Source organism: Cervus elaphus, chromosome 32 (assembly GCF_910594005.1).
Source record: "Cervus elaphus chromosome 32, mCerEla1.1, whole genome shotgun sequence".
Classification (NCBI taxonomy): Eukaryota; Metazoa; Chordata; class Mammalia; order Artiodactyla; family Cervidae; genus Cervus; species Cervus elaphus.
Window position 1 is genome coordinate 41,772,292 of NC_057846.1, and position 26,623 is coordinate 41,798,914.

Sequence of the window (26,623 nt, forward strand, 5' to 3'; positions counted from 1 at the left end):
CTAGCAAGACTCTAATTCCAATTTGATGGAGAAATCAAAAAGTTTACAGCCAAGGAAAACATAAGAGAATTCAGCACCACAAAACCAGCTTTACAATAAATGCTAAAGGAACTTCTCTAGGCAGGAAACACAAGGAAAGGAAAAGACCTATAAAAGATAAGCCCAAATGGTAATAGGATAATACATGTTGATAATTACCTTAAATGAAAATGGATTAAATGCACCAACCAAAAGACAAAGATTGCCTGAGTGGATACAAAAACAAGATTGTTATATATACTGTTGACAAGAGACCCTTGTCAGAGCTAGGGAAACTTACAGACTGAGCGTAAGGGAACAGGGGATGATATTCCACACAAATAGAAATCAAAAGAAAGCTGGGGAAGGAATGCTGTTTTCAGAAAAAGTAGACTTTAAAACAAATACTGTTATGAGAGACAAAGAAGGACCCTACAGAATGATCAAGGGTTCAATTCCAGAAAAGGACATACCAATTATAAATATGTACACACCCAACATAGGAGCTCCTGAATATGTAAGGCAAATACAAACAACCATAAAGGAAGAAATTGACAGTAACACAATAATAGTGGGGGACTTTAACACCCCTCCTTCCTCAATGGACAGATAATGCTGATAGAAAACTAACAAGGAAACAAAGGCCTTCAATTCCAATACACTTTAGATCAGTAGGACTTAACTGATATTTCTAGAACATTCCATCCAAAAGCAACAGACTACACATTCCTCTCAAGTGCACAGGGAACATCCTCCAGGAATGACCACGTGCTGGGCCACAAGGTGAGCCCCAGTAAATATAAAAAAACTGAAATCACATCAAGCATCTTTCCTGATCACAATGCTATGAGATTAGAAATAAGCTACAACAAAAATCTATTAAAAAAAAACACAGAAACATGTGGCAGCTAAACAATATGCTACTAAACAATCAATGGATCACTAAAAAAAAAATCAAAGACAAAGTAAAAAATTACCTAGAGACAAATGAAATGAAAATGAAAGCACAATGGTCCAAAACCTATGGGATGCAGTTAAAAGCAGTTCTGAGAGGGAAGTTGATAGAAATTCTACCTCAAAAAATAAGAAAAAATCTCAAATAAACAAGGCAAGCTTATACCTAAAACAAATAGAGGAAGAAGAAGAAATGAAACCTAAATTTAGTAGAAGGAAAAGAATCATGAAGATAACAGCAGAAATAAATGAGATATAGACAAAGAAAACAACTGTGAATATCAATGAAACTAAAAGCTGCTGATTTGCAAAGATAAAACTAAGCTGAGAAATCTTAAGCCAGACACATCAGGAAAAAAAGTGAGAGGCCTCAAAACAATAAAATTAGAAATGACAAAAGGGAAGACACAACTGACTCCACAGAAATACAAAGGATCATAAGAGACTACTATGAACAACTCTATGCCAGTAAAATGGACAACCTGGATGAAATGACAGATTCTTAGATACGGTTTTCCCAGACTGAACCAGGAAGAAACAGAAAATGTGAACAGATGAATCACAAGCACTGAAATTGAAACTATGATTAAAAACTTCCAACAAACAAAAGTCCATGACCCGATGGCTTCACAGGTAAATTCTATCAAACATTTAGAGAAGTTAACACTTATCCTCTGAAACAGTTCCAAAAACTGTAGAGGAAGGAAAACTTCCAAACTCATTCTATGAGGCCACTATCACCCTGATACCAGACAAAGATATCACAAAAAACAAAATTACAGGCCAGTATCACTGATGAGTACAGATGCAAAAATCCTCAACAAAATACTATCAATTCAAATCCAACAATACATTAGACGGATCATTCACCATGATCAAGTGGGATTCATCCAAGGGATGGAAGGATTTGTCAGTATATGCAAATTAATCAATGTGATACATCACATCAACAAATTGAAGAATAAAGACCAGATGATAATCTCAATAAATGCAGAAAACCTATGGACAAAAGTCAGCAATATTTGTGATAACAGCTCTCCAGAATCTGGGCAGAGTGGGAACATATCTCAACACAATAATGACCATATATAACAAACCTACAGCTAACATCGTACTTAATTGTGAAGGGCTGAAAGCATTTAAGATCAGGAAAAAGACAAGGATGTCCACTCCCACTACATATATTCAACATAGCTTTGGAAGTCCTAGCTGTAGCTATAAGAAAAGAAAATAGGGTAAAGGGAATTCAAACTGGAAAAGAAGAAGTTAAACTGTCACTGTTTGCAGATGACATGATCTTGTGTATGTAGGATTCTAAAGATGGTTTCAGAAAGCTACTAGAATTCATCAATGAATTTGGTAAAGTTTCAGGCTACAAAATTAATATGGACAAATTTGTTGCATTTCTACACACTAGCAATAAAAATGAGAAAAAGAAATTTAAGAAACAATTTCATGGATTATCATATAGAAAAGAATCAAATACATAGGAATAAGACCACCAAGGGCTGCCCTGGTAGCTTAGATGGTAAAGAATCCGCCTGCAGTGGAGGAGACCTGGGATCAATCCCTGGGTCAGGACGATCCCCTGAGAAGGGATGGCTACCCACTCCAGTATTCTTGCCTGAAGAATTCCCTGGCAGGTCAAGAAGCAACAGAGTCAGAATTGAACATGGAACAACAGACTGATTCAAAATGAACATGCCAAGGCTGTATACAGTCACTCTGTTTATTTAACTTCTATGGAGAATACATCATGCAAAATGTCAGGCTGGATCATTTCTTTTTCTGGAATTGAGCTGCAGGAGTTGCTTGTATATTTTTGAGATTAATCCTTTGTCTATGCTTCATTTGCTATTATTTTCTCCCAATCTGAGGTCTGTCTTTTCACCTTGCTTATAGTTTCCTTTGTTGTGCAAAAGCTTTTAAGTTTAATTAGGTCCCATTTGTTGGATGCATGAGACAAGTACTCAGGGCTGGTGCACTGGGAAGACCCAGAGGGATCGGGTGGAGAGGGAGTTGGGAGGGGGGATCGGGATGGGGAATACATGTAAATCCATGGCTGATTCATGTCAATGTATGGCAAAAACCACTACAATATTATAAAGTAATTAGCCTCCAACTAATAAAAATAAATGGGAAAAAAAATGTCAGGCTGAATGAATCACAAGCTGGAATCAGGATTTTCAGGAGAAAAGTCAACAACTTCAGATATGCAGAAGATACCACTCTAATGGCAGAAAACGAAGAGGAACTAAAGAGCTTCTTAATGAAGATGAAAGAGGAGAGTGAAAAAAACTGTCTTAAAACTCAACATTCAAAAAACTAAGATCTTGACATCCAGTCCCATCACTTCATGGCAAATAGATGGGGAAAAAGTATAAACAGTGACAGATTTTATTTTCTCGGGCTCCAAAATCATTCCGGATGGTCACTGCAGTCACAAAATTAAAAGATGCTTGCTCCTTGGAAGAAAAGCTATGACAAACGTGGACAGCATCTTAAAAATCAGACATCACTTTGCCTACCAAGGTCTGAATAGTCAAAGCTATGGTTTTTCCAGTAGTCATGTATGGATGTAAGAGTTAGACCATAAAGAAGGCTGAATGCTGAAGAACTGATGTCTTCAAATTTGGTTCTGGAGAAGATTCTTGAGAGTCCCTTGGCTAAGTATAATGTCAAAACGGCTTCTCATACAAAGAAAATGCCTGCTGATGCAGGGAACACAAGTAATGTAGGTTCAACCTTTCAGCTGGGAAGATTCCCTGGAGACGGAAATGACAACCCATTCCAGTATTCTTGCCTGGCAAATTCCACAGATAGAGAAGCCTGGCAGGCTACTGTCCATGGGCTCTCAAAGAGCTGGAAACAATTCAGCGTGCACGCACACGCACACACACACACACACACACACACACACACACATAATATGTCAGAGAGAGAAGCACAAATACTGTATAATTTTTCTTAAGTGGAACCTAAAAACAAATGAAAAAGCATAAAACAGAAACCGAGTTATAAATATAGAGAAGAAACAGGTGGCTGCCAGAATGGAGGCACCTGGGGAAAGAAAGAAATAGGTGAAAGAGATTAAGAGATACAACTTCCGATTTTGAAATAAATGAGTCATGGGTATGAAATGCAAGGTGTGGGCAATCTAATCAATACCTATGCAGTATCTTTGAAATCAAGAAAATTAGAACTATCAAGGGCACATTTCAAGCAAAGATGGGTGCAATAAAGGACAGAAATGGTATGGACCTAACAGAAGCAGAAGGCATTAAGAAGAGGTGGCAAGAATTCACAGAAGAACTGTACAAAAAAGATCACCATGACCCAGATAACCACGATGGTGTGATCACTCACCTAGAGCCAGACATCCTGGAATGCGAAGTCAAGTGGGCCTTAGGAAGCATCACTATGAACAACACTAGTGGAAGTGATGGAATTCCAGTTGAGTTATTTCAAATCCTAAAAGATGATGCTGTGAAAGTGCTACACTCAATATGCCAGCACATTTGGAAAGTTCACAGCAGTGGCCACAGGACTGGAAAAGGTCAGTTTTCATTCCAATACCAAAGAAGGGCAATACCAAAGAATCTTCAGACTACCACATAATTGAACTCATTTCACATGCTAGCAAAGTAGTGCTCAAAATTCTCTAAGCCAGGCTTCGACAGTACGTGAATCAAGAACTTCCAGACTTTCAAGCTGGCAGAGGAACCAGAGATCAAATTACGAACATCCATAGGATCATAGAGAAAGCAATATTCCAGAAGAACATCTACTCCTGCTTCATTGTCTACGCTAAAACCTTTGACTCTGTGGATCACAACAAACTGTGGAAAACTCTTCAATAGACATGAACACCAGACCACCTTACCTGCCTCCAGTTAGAACTGTACACAGAACAACAGACTGGTTCAAAACTGGGACAGGAATATGTCAAGGCTGCATATTGTCACTCTACTTATTTAACTTATATGCAGTGTACATCACGTGAAATGCCGGGCTTGAGGAAGCACAAGCTGGAATCAAGATTGCCGGGAGAAAAAACAGTAACCTCAGAGATGCAGATGACACCACACTTATGGCAGAAAGCAAAGAGGAACTAAAGAACCTTTTGATGAAAGTGAAAGAGGAGAGTAGTAAAAAAGCTGGCTTAAAACTGAACATTCAAAAAACTAAGATCATGGCATCCAGTCCCATCACTTCATGGCAAATAGATGGTGAAACAATGGAAACAGTGAGAGACTTTATTTTCTTGGGCTCCAAAATCACTGCAGATGGTGACTGCAGCCATGAAATTAAAAGATGCTTGCTCCTTGGAAGAAAAACTATGACAAACCAAGACAGCAGATTGAAAAGCAGAGACATTAATTTGCTGACAAAGGTCTGTATAGTCAAAGCTGTGGTTTTTCCCATAGTCATGTATGGATGTGAGTGTTGGACCACGAAGGAGCCTGAATGCCAAAGAATTGATGCTTTTGAGCTGTGGTGCTGGAGAAGACTGCTAAAATTCCCTTGGACAGCAAGGAGTTCAAGCCAGTTTACCTGAAAGGAAATCAATTCTGAATGGTCATTGGAAGGTCTGATGGTGAAGTTGAAGCTCCGATACTTTGGCCACCTGATGCGAAGAGCCGACTCATTAGAAAAGACTCTGATGCTGGGAAAGATAGAAGGCAGGAGGAGAAGCAGACGATAGATGAGATGGTTGGATGGCATCACTGATTCCATGGAAACTGAGTTTGAGCAAATTCTGGGAGATGGTGAAGGACAGGGAAGCCTGGCGTGCTGCAGTTCTATGGGTTCGCAAAGAGTCAGATACAACTGAGTGACTGAACAACAATCTTTGTATAATGATGTATCATTTCTAGACTTATTGTGATAATCATTTTAAATAGCAAACTCAAAAAAGGGACTAGATTTATGGATACTGGGGGCAGAGGTTGAGAGGAAGGGAACTGGATGAAGGAAATCCAAAGGTATTGATACTAAAAAGAAGAACTGCTGTAACTAAACAAGAAAATCAAGTAATGCAGTTAAAAAATGGGCTAAGGTCTTGAATAAACATTAATTTCTCCAGAGACGATGTACAAAACACCAAAAAGGATATGAAAAGGTGGCTCAAGATCACTAGTGATTGTAAAGCTACAGTGAAAAGCAAAATGTGATATCACCTCATACCCCTTGGAATGATTAACAACAACAAAGAATAACAACTCTTAATGAGGGTGGGATGAATAAACTATGAAATGTGAAATGCTGGTGGGATTATGAAATGATGCAACCACTCTGGACCTCAGTATTATGAGTCTTCACAATATTAAGACTAGAAATACCATATGATCCAGCAAACCCACTTCTAGGTATATCTCCAAAATAACTGAAATTACTATCTCAGAGAGATCTGCATTCCCATCTCTCATGTTAATTGTAGCATTATCACAATCACCAAGATATGAAACCAAACTAAGTGATCGCTAATATATGAATTCATAAAGAAAATATCTATGTATACAAATGTATAAAATGATATGATTTATATGCATATATGAATAACATGAAATATTATTCAGTCATAAAAAGAATGAAATCCTGCCATTTTCAAAAACATGGATGAAGCTGGATGTATTATTCAAAGAGAAATAAACCAGACACAGAAAGATAAACATTGTATTGTCTACCTTATATGTGGGATCTAAAATATATCATACTCACAGAAGCAGAGAGGAGAATCGTGGTTGCCAGGGGATGGAGATATGGAAAATGAGGCCTTGTTGGCCAACGTGTATGAAGTTTCTTTAAAGCAAGATAAAGATTCTACACATCTATTTCACAACAATGCAGACAGACTTAACACTATTGCACAGTGAACATATAATACTTAAGATGGTCAGTTTTACATAATGTGTATTTTACCAAAATAAAACCACTACAATATTGTAAAGTAACTAGCCTCCAACTAATGAAAATAAATGGAAAAATGAAAGAAAAAAATTTTTTAAAAATGACAATGTGAGGTATAAAATAAAAAATACAGCACTGTATTCAAATATTAATTTAATAAGATGTTAGGTATACTATACACACTTTTCTTTCTTAAAGAAGATATTAACTTTCAAAACATGATATAAGTACTGAAGAGAAGGGACATACCAGAACAAGTCCTGCAGCAAACTTTGGATCACATGCCATTCCATGATATGTTGCTCCTACATAAGTAGGATGGTCCCTGTAACTAAATAATAACATTTTTCTTGTGGATAAATGCACTTTAAGTTATTAATGACTCAATGATCTTTAAGAATTAGAGTCTTCAATAAAGCTGCTTTCTTTAAAATATGAATATTGTGTATCATGTCTAATGCTCTCAATCATTTTGTAGTTGGGCCGTCTCCCCTGGTGCCTCCAAATTAAGTTCAAAAGTCAACGTTAACACTGTATGATGCACAGCTTAAAATCCAGCAGTGCCTCATCCTTTCAGAAATTAATCACCACTGCTGTCAACACTGGATGGACAAAGTTCTAAGACAGAAAAGTCAGGATAGATTACTGCCATGAATTTGCATGTAGTAAAACCTCAGATGGCATAAAAAGTGTTGACTGGGGGATGATAGAGAAAGAGTGTGAGGCACAGTAATCAGGAAAAACAGAGATGGGATGCATTAAGTCTCCACACACACATGAATCCTTAGTTAAAGCTGCTCCTGAACCTCCAAACCTGACCTTGAATTCCACAGAGACACCAGAGATTTATAGATGTATCCATATTACTTAAGGCCTTCCAGAATCATGTTTTCATTTCTTTCCATCCAAAATAATCAAATCAGTATATAGAAAGACTCTTGAAAGTTACAGTGCAAGCAGCTAAATAGCTACACCTTAGGTCAGGATAGGTCACCATATTACCTGTTTTCTCCTGTAAGCATATTTATATGGATTTATTGCATTCTGTTAACTAATGTATGCTTTATTTAATGTTAAAATGCTGGTCTTGGTTATTTACCTCTGTGAAATTCTTTAAAACCATAGAGGCCCTATGTGATCCCAAGGCTTTTCATATTTTCAGTTCTTTAAACTCAGAAATAAGCAGACCACTCAGGATAATGGCCCACCATGCTTTAGTGTCTTACATGGTATCATCAGATTTTTATAGCTTGCGTTCTGCCAACACAGTACTCACATAGTCATTTTTTAAGCTATCTTTGTTATTCTAAATAATAAATTTTGTGAACAATTTTGATATTTCACTTATAGTTTGATAAACTTTATACCAATGAAACAAATTACTTACACTAATAAGTATGCCAAATCATGGGACCTTCGTAATAAAAATGTTTCTCTCCAGGACACAAATCTTTGTAGTACATCATGTGCATCTCCATCAGTTGAAATTTTATTTCTATCTGACCAGATCTCCAGAGAAGTTAACATAACAGACACTTGAAGCTGAGAATACATCTAAAAATAGGAGATTCATGATATATGGCTACAAGTAATCATAAATATAATACTATCCATTTATATGCAATACCAGTATATCTGATTATCTTCTTTTTCAGATGAAATTCATTGGTGGGATAAACAAGTTTGTAGGAGTATACATTTTATAAAATTGCACATGTGGGACTTCACTGGTGGGCTGTAGTTAAGAATCTGCTTTTCCCTGCACGGGTCGTGGATTCAATTTCTGGTCCAGGAAGATCCCACATGCCGCAGAGGAACAAAGACCATGCATGACAACTATTGAGCTGGTGAAGCACAAGGAACAAACCCACATGCCGCAACCGAGAACCAATGCAGCCAAATAAATACAGGAGTATTTTTAAAAGTGCACCTGCTATTATTCCAACAATGCTACTATATTTACATGAATGCTTCTTACTTAAATATGAAAGGTAAATACTCACAGTGTTGATTAGACTAAAAATATAGATAATTTTCTCAGATGCAATTGCCACTTCAGAGCCCATATAATCATACTGAAAGGCAAATTTTATTTTTTAATCATCAGTGAAAATGACTAAACTACCACATTTAAATGGATATAAAAATGTTAAAATAATGCAACATGCAAGCAAAAGGACAAATATATAACTAAGACTTAACAAATACTTAACAACTTCTAGACTTAAACCTAGGGACATTATATAGTAACCGATAATATAAAATAGGGCTTCCCAACTGGTTCGTACTAAAGAATCTGCCTGCCAATGCAGGAGATGTGAGTTTGACCCCTGGGTCAGGAAGATCCCCTGCAGAGGGAAATGGCAACTCACTCCAGCATTCTTGCCTGGGAAATCCCATGGACAGAGGAGCCTGGAGGGGCTACGGTCCATGGGGTTTCAAGACAGTTGGATATGACACAGTAGCTGACTAAACAACAACAATAATATTAAAATGAGATGGTGATGATTATATTCCTCTTTACACATGTAGTTGTTTAGGATCAAAAGTTAAGATTCCAAGATTGCATAATTAATAAGGGTTCCTTTTTATTCACATCCTTGCCAACAATTGTTATTTGTGGCTTTTTTGATTATAGCCATTGTGATAAGTGGGGAGTGATATCTCTTAGGAGTTCTGATTTGCATTTCAGACATGCTGAACATCTTTTCTGTGCTCTGTAGGTCTTCCTTGAAAAACTGTCTGTTCAGTTCTCTTGCACACTTTTAAATTGGGTTCTTTTTGATATTGAGTTGTATGAACTCTTTATATAGTTTGGATATTAACCTTTTATCAGTCATAACTGGCAACTACTCTTTTCCCATTCTACAGGCTATCTTTTCATTTGTTTATGGTTTCCTTTGCTGTGCAAAAGCTTTTAAGTAGTTACTATTTGCTTATTTTTCCTTTCACTTTCTTTGCCTGAGGAGACAGATAAAATAACACTGTTATGATTAATGACTGAGAGTGTTCTGCCTATATTTTCTTCCAGGACTAATATGGTTTCCTGTCTTACATTAAGTCTTTGTTTCATTTTGAATTTATTTTTGTATATGGTGTGAGAAAATGTTCTGCTTTCAGTCCTACATACATAGGTGTCTTGTCTTCCCAGCATCACTTATTTTTAGGACTACATTTTTATTTAATGTATAGTCTTACCTCCTTTGTTGTAGATTAATTGACCATAAGTGCATGAGTTTATATCTGGGCTCTTTATTCAATTTCATAGACCTATGTGTCTGGGTTTATTCTTGTATCATACTATTTTGATTACTGCAGCTTAGTAGTATAGTCTAAAGTCAGGGAGTGTGATACTTTCTTCTGTTATTTCTCAATATTGATTAGGCAATTTGGGATCTTTCATGTTTCCATACAAATTTTAGAATTACTTGTTCTAGTTTCATGAAAAATGCCATTGGTAATTTGACAGGGATTACACTTAATCCTTAAATAGCCTTGGGAGTATGTGCACTTCAACAACAGTAATTCCTGAAATCTATGAAAACAGTGTGTCTTTCCAACTGTTTAGGTACAAGTCTTTTACTTCTTTAGATTTTTTTCCTAGGTATTATTCATTCTGATGCAGTAGTAAAGGAGACAGTCTTCTTAATCTATCCTTCTGATAGTTCATTGTTAGTAGACAGAGATGCAACAAATTTCTGTATATTAATTTGCATCCAGCATCTTTGCCAATACATTGATTACCTCTAGTAGTTTTTGGTGTTGTCTTTAGGATTTTCAGGAGAAGGAAATGGTAACCCTCTCCAGTACTCTTGCCTAGAAAATCCCATGGACAGAGGAGCCTGGTAGGCTACAGTACATGGGATCACAAAGAGTTGGACATGACTGAGCAACTTCACTTCTTTTCACTTTAGGATTTTCTATGTGTAGTATCATGTCATCTGAAACATTGACTATTTTGTTTCTTCCTTTCCAAGTGGGATTATATTTCCTTTTCTTTGTTGATTGCTAAGGCAAGGACTTCCAGCATTATGTTGAATAAAATTAGCAAGCAAGGACATCTTGCTTATCTTATCTTCAAGGAAGTGCTTTCAGCTTTTCACCATTAAGTATGATATTAGTGTGGGTTTGTCATATATGAGCTATATTATGTTGAGGACCATTCTCTTTATGCCTCTTTTCTGTAGAGTTTTTATCATAAATGTAAGTTGAATTTTGTAAAAATCTTCTTCTGTATCTACTGAGATGATCACATGGTTATTATGTGCCTATTGGCCATGTGTAGGTGTACCACAGTAATTTTTTTTTGTGGATACTGAAAAACCCTTGCATCTCTGGGATAAATTTCACTAAACCATGGTGTATGATCCCTTTAATATAGTGCTGAAACTGGTTTGCTAACATTTTGTTAAGAATTTTTGCATCTATGTTTATCAGTGGTATTGGCTTGCTATTTTCTCTTTTAAAAAAAGATTTATTTGTGGCTATGTTGGATCTTCATTGCTATGCATGGAATTTCTCTGCAGTGTGTAGGCTTCTGATTGTGGTAGCTTCTCTTGTTGCAGAGCACAGGATCTCGGCCAGCTGGCTTCAGGAGTTTCAGGGTGTGGGCTCAGTAGTTGAGGCTTGCTGGCTTAGTTGCTCCAAGACATTGGGATGTTCCCAGAGCAGGGACTGAACACATGTTCCCTGCATTGGCAGGTGAATCCTTATCCACTGAAGTACCAGTAACCATTCAATATCACAGTAATCCAAGTCTATGCTCGAACCAGTAATGCTGAAGAAGCTGAAGTTGAAATGTTCAATGAAGACCTACAAGACCTTCTACAACTAACATCCCCAAATGATATCCTTTTCATTATAGGAGGTTGGAATGCAAAAGTAGGAAGTCAAGAGATACCTGGAGTAACAGGCAAATTTGGCCTTGGACTATAAAACAAAACAGGGCAAAGTCTAAGAGAGTTTTGCCAAAGAACGCACAATGTGAGGCTGTCACGGCTAACGCCATGACAGGCAGCCTAGATTAGGAGTAGGCCTGGTTTCCCGGGGTAACATAATTATCAGGCCTCCTGGAGCCAGCCAATCAACATATGCCTAGCAAGAAAAAGGGAACCTATCAGGGGAAAGCTGAAAGCCCCACATTGGGCCAACAAAAATTACCTTGCAACTGTGTAACCAATCCGCTTGCACCAACTACCTACTGTGTAACCAATCTGTTTGGGCCAACTACCTGCTGCTTACATTTGAATAATTGTACCCAATAAATACCCGAGATAACTGGGGCTCGGGGCCTTTTCGTCCTCACACCCTTGGTGAGGGCGGGAGGCCCTGGCTTGAGTCAGTAATAAATTCCCCTATTGCAAGTTGCATTGTTTCAAGGAGTCTTCTTTCCTGACCGGGGACTCGGACTATGGGCAGAACATCTGGGGGCTCGTCCGGGATCCCTTGACCGGGGAAGAACGCTCTTTGGAACAAAGGGGAAAAAGGACAGGTAATAGCACCGGTGCTCAGGCAGGTCTGGAAAAGTCCAGTGTAAATCCGAGGCCCTGCTAGAAGGCAGGAAGGTGTCTGGCATGAGGGAAAGCTTTCCATGAGGGAACGGATTGGCCATTCTGTCCGGCGTGAGGCCGAGGCCAGTGAGCATGCTGGAAGGCAGCTGGCTCTGCGGGAAGGAGACCTCCTCTCCTAAGCCCGGATCTGGGGAACAGCGGATGCCATTCGGTAAGGTGACCCTTGTTCCAGAGGATAGAGAAACTCAGGGGGTCCCGCCCCCCAGTTCTGTGTTGTCAGCTGATGTGTGTCTGTCTATGTGTTTTCTGCATCTGTATAACTGCCGGCATTGTCTCCTGTCTTGTTGTTCTCTGGTGTGTCGTTGTCTACTTCCTCCTATAAAGCCTTGGAGCCTCATTTCTGTTTCTGAGTTTCAGTGAACAGGCAGACAGTTGTCGGGGCAACTGACGAGTCCCGGCCAGGGCTAATCCCTGGTGGATTCTGAAGGCCTCCCAACAAGTCAGCCCCAGTAACGGGAGCCTGAGAGGGTGAAACTCTTTTCTTTTTTCTCGTATTCTAAACCGAGAATCTGGCCAAATAAAAACCCATCTGTGTGGGCACGGGACAGGCACTTAAGAGCCGATAGGGCGCCTGCCACTGGAAGACTCCCGTGAAAGGATAAGGGGGTCACGGAACGGGCTAGAAACCCTTAGGGTGCCCGCCCCCAACAAGAAAACTTCTGTGCAACGGCTAAGGCATTCAAATAGTTCCACGAAGCATACCACAAGCCCAACCTCCTGGCCGCCACCACTCCCGATAGGATTTTTTGGTGGTAATTCTCAGTGACTTTCTTCTGACTCTCGCTATGGAGCAAGGAAAATCCACCCCACTCTCTCTCATGACTGATCCTTTCTCGGATGTCAGGGCTAGAGCGTATGATCTGCCGCTACTGGTTACAAAGAGTAAATTAATAACGTTTTGCTCTGCAGAGTGGCCCACCTTCCAAGTTGGATGGCCTCCAGAGGGAACTTTTCAACCTTCTATTATTCGGGCAGTGAAAGAGAAAGTTATGGCTCCTGATCCTTGGGGCCACCCGAGCCAAGTCCCATATGTTATGGTCTGACAAGACCTAGTAAAAGATCCGCCCAAATGGTTAAAACCTTCTGTTCACAAACTCCCTGATTCTCCTAATGTACAGGCCCTGATTATGGAAACTCCCACTCCCCCAGAGGAAGCCGAAAAGAATAAGGGCCCAAAACCGGTCTTGCAGGGATCCTCATACTGGAACCTGATTGACTTGGAGACGGAAATTAGGCCCCCGCCATATGCCCCTCCTCTGTTGCAGGTTCCCCCCGGGGGAAGAGGCCCCCCACCGATGAATCAGAAGGGACAAGGGAACCCCGACCCCAGAGAAGGAATAGAGGAAATAGGGGTGAGCAGGATCATGGGGACCCAGAGTTACCTTCATCTACTGTACAGGCACTCCCCATCCGAGTGGGACCAGCTAACCTGGATGGAGAGCGAACCTATCAGTACTGGCCCTTTTCCACGAGTGATCTGTATAATTGGAAAACCCAAAATCCTCCTTTTTCAGAGAAACCCCAAAGCCTCATTGACCTCTTAGATTCCATTTTGTTCACTCATAACCCCACCTGGGATGATTGCCAGCAGCTGTTGCAGGTGCTCTTCACCACGGAAGAACGGGAGCGAATCCTGGCAGAGGCGTGGAAAGGGGTCCCGGAGGTCGACGGGAGACCAACCGCCCAGCCTCATCTCGTGGACGAGGGGTTTCCTCTGTTGCAGCCTAACTGGGATTTTGAGCGAGTGGAAGGTAGGGAGCATCTCCAAGTGTACAGCCAGACTCTAATGGCTGGCCTGTGGGCCGCAACTAGGAAGCCGACAAATTTGGCGAAGGTAAATTTAGTAAGGCAAGAGCCCACTGAGAGCCCGTCAGCCTTCCTAGAGAGGCTAATGGAAGCCTTTAGGCAATATACACCTATGGACCCCCAGGCTGAAGAATCACGCACTGCAGTTCTACTAGCGTTTGTGAATCAGGCAGCCCCAGATATTAAGAAGAAATTACAAAAGATGGGTTAAGAGAACAGAATACAAGACTTACTGAAAGCAGCTGAAAAGGTATTTAATAATAGGGAGACCCCAGAAGAAAGAGAGGAACGACTTTGTCGGGAGGAAAGAGAACTAGCTGAGAAGATCAGGAAAGAAGATAGGGAACATAGGGCGAAGGAAAACCGGAAGAACCAGAGAGAGCTAGCCAAGATTCTTTTTGTGGGGATAAAGGCCGGAACAGAATTGAGGGAGCCTCGAGGCCCCCAGACGGGAGAAACAGAGAGACCAAAAAGGCAGGCCCTAAAGAAAGATCAGTGCGCTTACTGCAAAGAACGGGGGCACTGGAAAAATGAGTGCCCTAAGAGGGACCCGAAGAAAAGAACAACCCATAGAGAGAGAATTTCCCCTAGAACTAGAGTTCTATATGCGGGGGAAGACAGTGACTAAGAGAGTCAAGACTCGACACCCCTTCCCGAGTCCTGGGTAACCATACATGTGGAAGAAAAACCCGTTGGCTTCATGGTGGACACTGGCGCCCAACACTCTGTTTTAAATCAAAAACTGGGACCAATGTCTAAAAAAACCAGCTTGGTGCAGGGAGCCACGGGGACAAAAAGATATTGTTGGACCACGGAACGGAAAGTAAATCTGGGGACCCATCAGGTGTCCCATTCGTTTTTGGTGATACCAGAATGCCCAGCCCCTCTACTTCGATGGGACTTGTTGACTAAAGTTAATACTCAGATCCATTTTGACCCTGGGGGAATGTCAGTCACGGATGGACTTGGATAGCCGATACATGTCTTGTCTCTAGCTTTAAGAGATGAATACAGACTTTTTGTGCCTAAGCCCTCAGAGGTTATAGCACCAGATATACAACCGTGGGTCCACAAATACCCGTTGGCATGGGCAGAAACAGCAGGAATGGGACTGGCTAAACAGAGACATCCAGTCGTCATCGAACTAAAAGCCGAGCCGACTCCTGTGAGGGTGAGGCAATACCCTATGAGCCAGGAGGCTCGGCGGGGGATCACTCCCCACATTCGATGGCTCATGGATGCCGGAATTCTCAAGCGGTGCAAATCCCCTTGAAACACCCCCTTACTACCGGTCAAGAAGCCAGGGAGTATGGATTACAGACCTGTCCAAGACCTACGAGAAGTCAACAAGCGGGTGAGTGACATACACCCTACTGTCCCCAACCCGTATACCCTCCTGAGCAGTCTGCTGCCTGAGTACACTTGGTACACTGTGTTGGACTTGAAAGATGCTTTTTTCAGCCTACCCTTGGCGGCCCAGAGCCAGGAAATATTTGCCTTTGAGTGGACTGAGGGGGAAGGCCAACTGGTAGTACAACTAACTTGGACCTGCCTCCCACAAGGGTTCAAAAACTCCCCTACCTTGTTTAATGAGGCTTTGAGTGAGGACCTCTATGAATATCGGACTCGCCACCCAGAGGTCATCCTGCTGCAATATGTGGATGACCTTATGTTGGCTAGAACCACAAAGGAGGCATGTAGCCATGCCACCGCTGACCTCTTACAGACTCTAGGCACCTTGGGATATTGTGCTAGCGCAAAGAAGGTGCAAATATCCCAGCAAGAGGTCACCTATTTGGGGTATAAGATCAGGCAGGGACAAAGGTGGCCAACTCAGGCCATGAAAGAAACAATATTGCAGATACCAGAGCCCAAGACCCCCCACCAGGTGAGAGAGTTTTTAGAGACTGTTAGATATTGTAGACTGTGGATCATGGGGTTTGCCGAGAAGGCCCGGACCTTGTATGAGAAAAGTAAAGAGACCCCAAACTGGACTTGGACTGAGCCAATGAAACAAGCTTTCCAGACACTCAGACGGGCCCTACTAGAAGCCCCAGCCCTTGCCCTGCCTAACCCAAATAAGCCATTCCAGCTGTTTGTAGATGAAAAACAAAGAATAAGGAAGGGGGTCTTGACGCAACAATGGGGACCATGGAAGCGGCCGGTAGCATACCTTTCAAAGCGATTGGACCCGGTGGCCTCTGGGTGGCCCCCTTGCCTCCACATCATTGCAGCCACTGCCCTCCTTGTCCGCGACGCTGACAAATTGACGTATGGACAGCAACTCTGGGTTTACACCCTCCACGCCATCGAAGGGGTTTTAAAGCAGCCGCCGGGTAAGTAGATCTCCAATGCCCGTTTGACACATTACCAGGCCCTGCTGCTTGATGCCCCACGGGTGCGTTTTCAGACCCCTTGCTTCCTGAATCCAGCCACGCTTCTACCTAACCCAGAGAAGGACCGTCCTCTCCATGATTGCAGTGAGATACTGGCTGAGGCCCTGGCGGCTCGAAAAGACTTAACTGATGTGCCGCTAAACAACAGTGAGCTAGTATGGTTCACTGATGACAACAGCTATGTAAAAGATAGACAAAAGAAGGCGGGAGATGCTATAGTTGATGATTCAGGACAGACAATATGGGCTGAGACACTTCCCCCAAACACGTCTGCACAAAAAGCAGAGTTGATTGCCCTAATACAGGCTCTGGAACAAGCAAAAGGGAAGAGAGTCACCATTTTTACGGACAGCCGATATGCTTTTAGCACTGTCCATATTCAAGGTCCGATATACCAGGAAAGGGGATTTAGAACAGCGGAAGAAAAAGAAGTCAAGAATTTGCCCGAGATCCCCAGGCTCCTGAAAGCTGTTCAACTGCCCCGGGCAGTAGCAATTGTACATGTCCCCAGTCACCAGAAAGGAGAAGACCCTAGGGCACGGGGCAATCGGGCTGCTGATGCGGCCGCTCGAGAAGCGGCCAGCCGGGACTACGCCGCCCCCATATTAGCTGTGGGACTTTCACCTCCTGGTATGGGAACTCTGCCGCCAGTCTCCGACTATTCCCTCCCTGACCTCGTTTGGATCAACGAGGATACCACACTCCAGAAGGATGACAAAGATGGATGGTACCGAGATCAAAACAACAACCTGATATTGCCTGCCATCCTGGGTCGCCACCTATGTGGACAGCTGCACACAACTACACACTTGGTGGAGAGAAAGACCTTGACACTTCTCCAGACGGCCTGCCTGAGGTTCCCTCGACAAAATGCAACTGTACAAGAGATAATCCAGGCTTGCAAAGCGTGCCAGCTGATGAGGACAGGGAAAAGACAGCACACTAAAAAGAGGTACTGAGGGGAAGAGCCAGGGCAACACTGGGAGATAGATTTCACTGAGGTAACACCAGGCAAGTACGGTTATCGCTATCTGTTGGTTCTGGTAGATACCTTCTCGGGATGGGTAAATGCCTTCCCCACTAAGGGAGAGACAGCAACAGTGGTTGCTAAAAATATCTTAGAGGAGATAGTGCCTAGGTATGGGCTGCCAGTGACTATGGGCTCTGATAACGGACCTGCCTTTGTGAGCCAGATTGTACAAGGGCTGGCCCAAGCTCTGGGGACAAAACGAAAGTTACATTGTAAATATAATCCCCAGAGCTCAGGACAGGTTGAAAAAATAAATCGGACCCTAAAAGAAACTTTGACAAAGTTGGCAATAGAGACTGGCGGGGACTGGGTGACCCTCCTTCCCTTCGCGCTCTTTTGAGCACGTAACACCCCTTATAAGCTGAATCTTACCCCTTTTGAGATTCTATATGGAAGACCCCCTCCTGTGTGTCCTATATTTGAGAGAAAATGCCTACCACCCCCTACCTTGGGACAATTCCAGCAAACACTGATGACATTAAGTAAGGCGCATAGCCATGTTTGAAAATTAATTCGAGAGATACATGAGGGAACAAGCAAGGAAACCATCCCCTCACATAATATTGGCCTGGGTGATTGGGTTTGGGTAAAACGACACCAATCTAAAGCATTAAAACCTAGATGGAAAGGCCCTTATGTTGTTCTCCTTACCACTCCTACTGCTGTTAAGGTCGACGGGATCGGGCCCTGGGTTCACTGCAATCACATGAGGCAAGCCACCCCGGAAGAACAGGAGATGGCGCAAGCAGAATGGGAGGCAAGACCTCACCCGTCAAATCCTTTGAAACTGAAACTCGTACGATGAGAACCCTCTTAACCCTCCTGCTGATAACAGTTTTCATCGGCCCAGGAGCAACCAGCCACAACCCCCATCAGCCGGCTAACCTGACTTGGGTGATCTAAAATTCTGAGACTGGAGAAGTGCTTAATTCGAGCTCCAACGTGGCCCCCAAAGGGACATGGTAGCCAGTACTGACCTTTGATTTGTGCATGCTGGCAGCTGACGGTAATTGGTTTGGTCCCCACCAACTGACCAAGTTCTTTGCCCACAGCTCTTTCGGTCTGTTCACCCGTAACTGTGAGCGAAAAGGCCCACAGTACTATGAACAGGTGCCTGTCTATGTCTGCCCGGAGGGAGGAAGGGATCAGAACCAAATTGAAAAATGTGGGGGAGTTGACTCTTTTTATTGCGCCGCTTGGGGTTGCGAAACCACGGGAACAGTCCATTGGCTCACTAACTCCGACAGGGACCTCATTCAGGTAAAATCACCCCCGAATTCCCAGAAATGTCCAACTGAGGGAGTATCATCCAAACCCAGGCAATGTTCCCCATTACAGATCAAATTCACAGACAAAGGAAAAAAATGTACCAGGTGAGATGTTGGCCGAGCTTGGGGCCTCCATCTTTACAAGACTGGCTATGACACAGGATTCCGGTTTGAGCTTAAATTAAAACAGGGACTGCTCTATTTGGCACCCAAAGTAGCCTTAAGACCAAACCAGGTGATAGCCCCGAAGCCCACCCCCCAGGGAACAACCCCAAAGCCTCCCTCCCAGAACCAAAGTCAGGCTAATAGATCGATTTCACGCACCATGGGACCCCCCCAGGGTTGACATGTCCCCACCAACAGACCCCCTTATGAAAATGATCTCCTCAGCCTATCTCACCCTAAATGCCTCTCGTCCGGACTTAACAAATGGTTGCTGGCTTTGCTATAATATTAGGCCTCCCTATTATGAGGCGGTTGCCTTTTCTTCAAGATTCAACGTGACCTCTGATGTCTCGGCCTGCAGACGGCAGCAACAACCTGGGTCAGGCCGGTTGACAGTAGGCTCCGTTGCGGGCATAGGCACCTGTGTAGGAACTATCCCTAAGACTTATCAACACCTATGTGATAATAATTCAGTCCCTAGGACTAGCCTCCCCAATTCTACTCACCAGTGGGTACTTCCGCCAGAAAACGGGTGGTGGGCTTGCTCCGCCGGACTAACCCCGTGTGTCCATAAGGCAGCACTTAATGCCTCCCAAGATTTCTGTGTCCTAGTCCACCTGATCCCCCAGCTAAACTATTACTCAAAGGAAGAACTACAACCTAGGTTAGACCCATCGGGTCAATATAAGGTAAAACGAGAACCAATCACTGCCCTGACTTTGACAGTCCTATTGGGTGCTATAGGAATGGGAAGTGGGATCGCAGCCTTAACGTTGCAAGATAAACAGTATAATCAACTAAGGGCTGCAATAGATAAAGATATTGAACAACTCGAGAAGTCCATTTCACACCTCCAAGAATCCTTGAGCTCCTTGGCTGAAGTAGTGTTACAGAATAAAAGAGGTTTATATTTGTTGTTTCTGCAACAAAAAAGATTATGTGCAGCACTAGGAAAAAAATGCTGTTTCTATATCGACCATTCAGGGGTGGTACAAAAATCTCTCCAAAAAGTAAGAGAGAGACTAGCCCAGTGCTTGAAGAGAGAATGAGAAGCCCAACAAGGCTGGTTTGAATCTTGGTTTCAGCGCTCCCCCTGGTTGACCACTTTGATTTCCACCCTCCTGGGTCCACTCATAATATTAATATTGCTACTGACCTTTGGTCCATGCATTTTAAACCGTCTGGTCTCATTTATTAGAGAGCGCCTAAATACCATCCAAATTATGATATTGAGACAACAATATCAGCCAATATCACAGGGTGAAGAAAAAGATTCCTCTACAAAAGTACAAAGACAGGGGGGAAATGTGAGGCTGTCACGGCTAATGCCATGACAGGCAGCCTAGATTAGGAGTAGGCCTGGTTTCCCGGGGTAACATAATTATTAGGCCTCCTGGAGCCAGCCAATCAACATATGCCTAGCAAGAAAAAGGGAACCTATCAGGGGAAAGCTGAAAGCCCCACGTTGGGCCAACAAAAATTACCTTGCAACTGTGTAACCAATCTGCTTGCGCCAACTACCTACTGTGTAACCAATCCGCTTGGGCCAACTACCTGCTGCTTACATTTGAATAACTGTACCCAATAAATACCCGAGATAACTGGGGCTCGGGGCCTTTTCGTCCTCACACCCTTGGTGAGGGCGGGAGGCCCTGGCTTGAGTCAGTAATAAATTCCCCTATTGCAAGTTGCATTGTTTCGAGGAGTCTTCTTTCCTGACCGGGGACTCAGACTACGGACAGAACACACAGGTCATAGCAAAAACCCACTTCCAACAACATAAGAGAAGACTCAACACATGGACATCACCAGGTGGTCAATACCAAAATAAGATTGATTATATTCGTTGCAGCCAAACATGCAGAATCTCTATACAGTCAGGAAAAAACAAGACTGGGAGCTGATTGTGGCTCAGATCATCAACTCCTTGTTGCTAAACTCAGACTTAAATTGAAGAAAGTAGGGAAAACCACCAGACCATTCAGGTATGACATAAATCAAATCTAGTACGAGTATACAGTGGAAGTGACAAATAGATTCAAGGGATTAGATCTGATAGTGAGAGTGCCTGAAGAACTAGGGATGGAGGCTTGTGAAATTGTATAGGAGGCAGTGATTATGACCATCCCCAAGAAAAAGAAATGCAAAAAGGCAAAATGGTTGTCTGAGGAGGTCTTACTATGAAAAGAAGAGAAGCTAAAGCCAAAGGAGAAAAGGAAAGGTATACCCATTTGAATGCAGAGTTCCAAAGAATAGCAAGGAGAGATAAGAAAGCCTTCCTCAGCGATCAATGCAAGAGAAAAGAGGAAAACAATAGCATGGGAAAGACTAGAGATCTCTTCTTGAAAATTAGAGATACCAAAGGAACAGTTCATGCAAAGATGGGCACAATAAAGGACAGAAATGGTATGGACCTAACAGAAGCAGAAGATATTAAGAAGACATGGCAAGACTACACAGAAGAACTATACAAAAAAGACTGTCATGACCCAGATAATCACAACAGTGTGATCACTCACCTAGAGCCAGGTATCCTTGAATACGAAGTCAAGTGGGCCTTAGGAAGCATCACTATGAACAAAGCTAGTGGAGGTGATGGAATTCCAGATGAGCTATTTCAAGTCCTAAAAGATGATGCTGTGAAAGTGCTACACTCAATATGTCGCAAATTTGGAAAACTCAGCAGTGGCCACAGGACTGGAAAAGGTCAGTTTTCATTCCAACCCCAAAGAAAGGCAAGGCCAAAGAATGTTTAAGCTACTGCAGAATTGCACTCATCTCACACTAGTAAAGTAATGCTCAAAATTCTCCAAGCCAAGCTTCAACAGTACATGAACCGTGAACTTCCAGAGGTTCATGCTGGTTTTAGAGAAGGCAGAGGAGCCAGAGATAAAACTGCCAACATACGCTGATCTTCGAAAAAGCAAGAGAGTTCCAGAAAAACATTTACTTCCACTTTATTTTCTATGCCAAAGCCTTTGACTGTGTGGATCACAATAAACTGTGGAAAATTCTTAAAGAGATGGGGTTACCAGACCCCTGACCTGCCTCCTGAGAAATCTGTATGCAGCTCAAGGAGCAACAGTTAAAACTGGATATGAAACAACAGACTGGTTCCAAATCGAGAAAGGAGTACGTCAAGGCTGCATATTGTCACCCTGCTTATTTAACTTATATTCAGAGTACATCATGTGACATGCTAAGCTGGGTGAAGGACAAGCTGGAATCAAGATTGCTGGGAGAAATATCAATAACCTCAGATAAGCAGATGAAACCACCCTTATGGCAGAAAGCGAAGAAGAACTAAAAGCCTCTTGATGAAAGTGACAGAGGAGAGTGAAAAAGTTGGCTTGAAACTCAACATTCAAAAAACTAAGATCATGGCATCCGATCCCATGACTTCATGGCAAATTGACGGGGAAACAATGAAAACAGTGACAGTCTTTACCGGTTTGGGCTCCAAAATCACCGCAGATGGTGACTGCAACCATGAAATTAAGATGCTTTCTCATTGGAAGGAAAGCTATGATCAACCTAGACAGCATATTAAAAAGCAGAGGCATTACTAGCAAAGTCCATCTAGTTAAAGCTATGGTTTTTCCAGTAGTCATGAATGGAGGTGAAAGTTGGACTATAAAGAAAGCTGAGTGACAAAGAATTGATGCTTTTGAATTGTGGTGTTGGAGAAGACTCTTGAGAGTCCCTTGGACTGCATAAGATCCAACCAGTCCTTCCTAAAGGAAATCAGTCTGGAATATTCATTGGAAGGACTGCTGATGAAGCTGAAACTCCAATACTTGGCCCCCTGATGTGAAGAATAGACTCATTTGAAAAGACCTTGATTCTGGGAACAATTGAAAGTGGGAGGAGAAGGGGGAGAAAGAAGATGAGATGGTTGGATGGCATCACTGACTCGATGGACATGAGTTTGAGTAAGCTTCAGTCATTGGTGATGGACAGGGAAGCCTGGTGTTCTGTAATCCATGGTTTCACAAAGAGTTGGACATGACTGAGTGACTGAACTGAACTGAATTACCAGGGAATCCCTGTAATTTTCTGTTTTTTTTTTTTTTTTTTAATGATATCTTTTTTTGACTTTCCTGTCAGGGTGATGCTCTCCCTATGGAATAAATTCAGAATGGTTCCATCCTCTGCAATTTTGTGGAATAGTTTGAGTAGGACAGATGCTAACTCTTCTCTTAAGTTTTTGGGGAAATTCACCTGTGAAGCCATGAACGTTTGTTTTTTGGGTGTTTTAAAATTGCAGATTCAATTTCATTACTTACAATTATTCTGTTCACATTTTGTATTTCTTCCTGGTTCAGTCTTGGGAGATCGTATATTTTTAAGAATTTTCCCATGTCTTCCAAGTTGTACATTTTATTGGTGTATAGTTGTTAGAGTAGTCTCTTATGATCTTTTATGTTTTTTTGGTGTTTGTTGTAACTTTTACTCTTTCATTTCTGATTGTATTGACTTGGGACCTCTCTTCTTTTTCCTTGATTAGTATGCCTCTTTTCTACTCTTTTAGTACCTATTTAATTTGTTTCAGTTCTGTTATTTATGATTTCTATCCTTCTACTAATTTTGAGTTTTATTTGTTCTTTTACTAATTCCCTTAGCTGTAAGGTTAGGTTGTTTATCTGAGATTTTTCTTGTTTCCTGAGATAAGCTTGTGTCAAAACCTGTGTCAAAAACTTCTCTCTTAGAAATGCTTTTGTTGTATCTAAGATTTATGGACGGTTGTGTTTTCTTTTCATTTGTCTCCAGGCAGTTTTTATTTCACCTTTGATTTTGTGGTGACCCATTGACTATTAACAAGTACATTGCTTAGCCTGTATGTGTTTAGTGGTTTCTTTTCTTTTTTTTTTTTTTAGTATTTTTCTTGTAGTTCACTTCTAGTCTCATTACATGTGGTCAGAAAAGACGCTTGACATGATTTCTGAAATTTACCAAGGCTGGTTTTATAGTCTAGCATGTGGTCTATTCTGTAGAACGTGCCATGTGCAGTTGGAAAAATTTGCAATCTGCATCTTTCGGATGGAATGTTCCATATATATAGAATGTGTCATTTAAGGCGTTTGATTTCTTATTGATTTTCTGTTTGGATGATCTGTCCATTGACGTAAGTGAGCTGCTAAATTGCCTACTATTATTGAGTTACTGTCAATTTCCCCTTTTATGTCCATTAATATTTACTTTATGGTTTTGGATGCTTCTATGTTGGGTGCACAGATATTTACATTTGTTATACCTTCTTTTTGGATTGATCCCTATCATTATGTAGTGTTCTTGTCTCTTGTAACAACCTCTTTTTCAAATCTGTTTTGTTAGATATAAGTATTGCTACCCTGACTTTTTTTCAATTTCCTTTTGCATGGAATACTTTTTCCCATTCCCTCACTTTCTGTCTGTGAGTCTTTAGATCTGAAGTGAGTTGCTTCTTGGCAGTGCATAGATGAGTCTTGTCATGTATCCATTTAACTACTCTATTTCTTTTTTATTGGAGCATTTAGTTCATTTCCATTTAAAGTAATTATTGATATGTATGTTCACATTTCCATTTTGCGCATTGCTTTGGATTTGTTTCTGTAGGTCTTTTTTGTTCCTTTCTTGTTCTTTTGTTCCCTTCTCATATGTTTTGATGACTACCTTAACATTATAGTTGGGTATCTTTTACTTTTCTTGTGTGCATATAGTATACATTTTTCTTTTGCAGTTACCATGATGTTTTTATGTATCAATCTATACATACACATAGGTATTTATATATGATTAAGTTGCTGATCTCTTAATTTCAAATACATTTTTAACAACCATGTGTGTATATTCAACTCCCCTCACAATTACAGCTTTTAACATCTTATTTTACATCTAATTTAAGTGTCTCCTAACTCCTTATTATAAATATAGATACTTTTGTTAAAAGACAAAATTCTTCCTACCTTCCTTCTAGCTTTGCATGTGAGATGATTTCCAACATTTACCTTATGTTTGCTTCCACTAATAAGCTTTTCCTTTCATAATTTTTGTATTTCCAGTTTTGGACTTTTCTTTCCCCTTAGTAAAACTGCTTTACCATTTCTTGTAATGCTAGTGCCTGAGCTCTTTTAAATTTAACTTGTCTATAAAGATTTTGATCTCTAAATCAAATTTGAAGAGCCTTGCTGGACAGAGTATTCCTGGTTGTACATTTTTCACTTTCAACATGTTACATACATTGTGCCACTCCCTTCTGGACTGCAGTTTCTGCTGAAAAGTCAGCTGATAGCTCTATGGACATTCTTTTTGTATGTTTTTTGTCCTTTTTCTTTTCCTGCTTTCAGTGTCCTCTTTTCATCTTTCACTTTTGCCAATTTAATTGCTATCTCTCTCTCTCTTTTCCTTCTGGGGGTTCTATAATGTACATATAAATGTGCTTAATGTTGTCCCAGAGTTCTCTTTCAAGGTTCTCATTTCTCGTCATTCTTTCTTTTTTCTGTTCAACATCAGTAATTTCCATTACACTGTCTTCCAGCTCACTGATCCATTCTTCTGTATCGTTTAGTCTACTATTGGTAGCTTCATGTGTATTTTTCATTTCAGTGTTGTATTCTTCATCTATGTTTGGCTCTTCTTCATATTAATATTTTCTTGCTCTGTGTATGCATCCTTCTTCTGAGATTTTTGATGGTCTTTACAAGCACTACCCTAACCTCTTTCTTGACTAGATTGCTTATCTCCATTTCACTTATACCTTCTTTTGGGCTTTTCTCTTGTTGCTTCATCTGGAACACGCCTGTCTAAGTATTTGTCTAAGTATTTGTTTTGTATGTACCTGGTAGATTGGTTGTGCTTCTTAATGCTGGGGAAGTGGCCTTTTGCAGGCACTATGTGTTTCAGCAGCCGACTCAACTTTCATCACCTTTGGTGTATACTCTAGTGGCTTCCCCTGTGTGACTGTGTGGGTCTTTCTGTTGTTGAAGGCTGACTAGGTGAGAGGTCTGTTAGTCTTGTTTGGCCCCTGGTCCAGTTGGTTGGCAGTTCTGCCTCATGCATTGGCTGCCAGGTGCTGGTTGGCAGGACCAGGTCATAAGGCAGCTGGCTGTGAAACTCCAGGGGGTTCTGGGATAGTGCTGGTTCAGGGCTATATGGAGTAAAGTGCAGAACATTCCAAGGCCATAGCACTTCCACTGCTGGGTGAAGCCTGGTCCTAGGGCTAGTGCCTACCTAATGATAGGCAGAGCTGGGGCCTGGAGCCTGGTTGTAGGGCCCAAGGATCCCAGGAGCTGATGTCATAATTTTCTATTATTGCTTTTATAAAAATTATTCAAAGATTTGAAAATTTCATTTTATGCAAAAATTCTATAACATCATGACACTTACTGACATACAAAATTACTAGTAATAATGGACGAAACAGGTTTTTTTTTAACTTATTGTCTGTGTTTGCTAAAACGAATTGTATTAATGAAACGTTCCAAAATCAAATGTGTTCCTATGTATTATTCTTCTCCCTTTCCAATT

The 26,623-nt window shown here is 41.5% G+C and overlaps 1 protein-coding gene across 4 annotated transcripts in view; it reads right to left on the reverse strand.

Annotated features, from left to right (window-relative positions):
• The window catches only part of LOC122688102 (A disintegrin and metallopeptidase domain 3-like), a 125,392-nt gene that overhangs the window by 56,699 nt on the left and 42,070 nt on the right, over positions 1-26,623 (reverse strand). For all 4 annotated transcript variants that reach the window (XM_043893923.1, XM_043893921.1, XM_043893920.1 and 1 more), the window contains exons 8-10: positions 8,886-8,957; positions 8,270-8,436; positions 7,132-7,213 (exon numbers count right to left, since the gene is read on the reverse strand). In XM_043893923.1, coding sequence (XP_043749858.1) covers positions 7,132-7,213; positions 8,270-8,436; positions 8,886-8,957 — 321 coding nt within the window. The remainder of the gene's footprint in view (positions 1-7,131; positions 7,214-8,269; positions 8,437-8,885; positions 8,958-26,623) is intronic.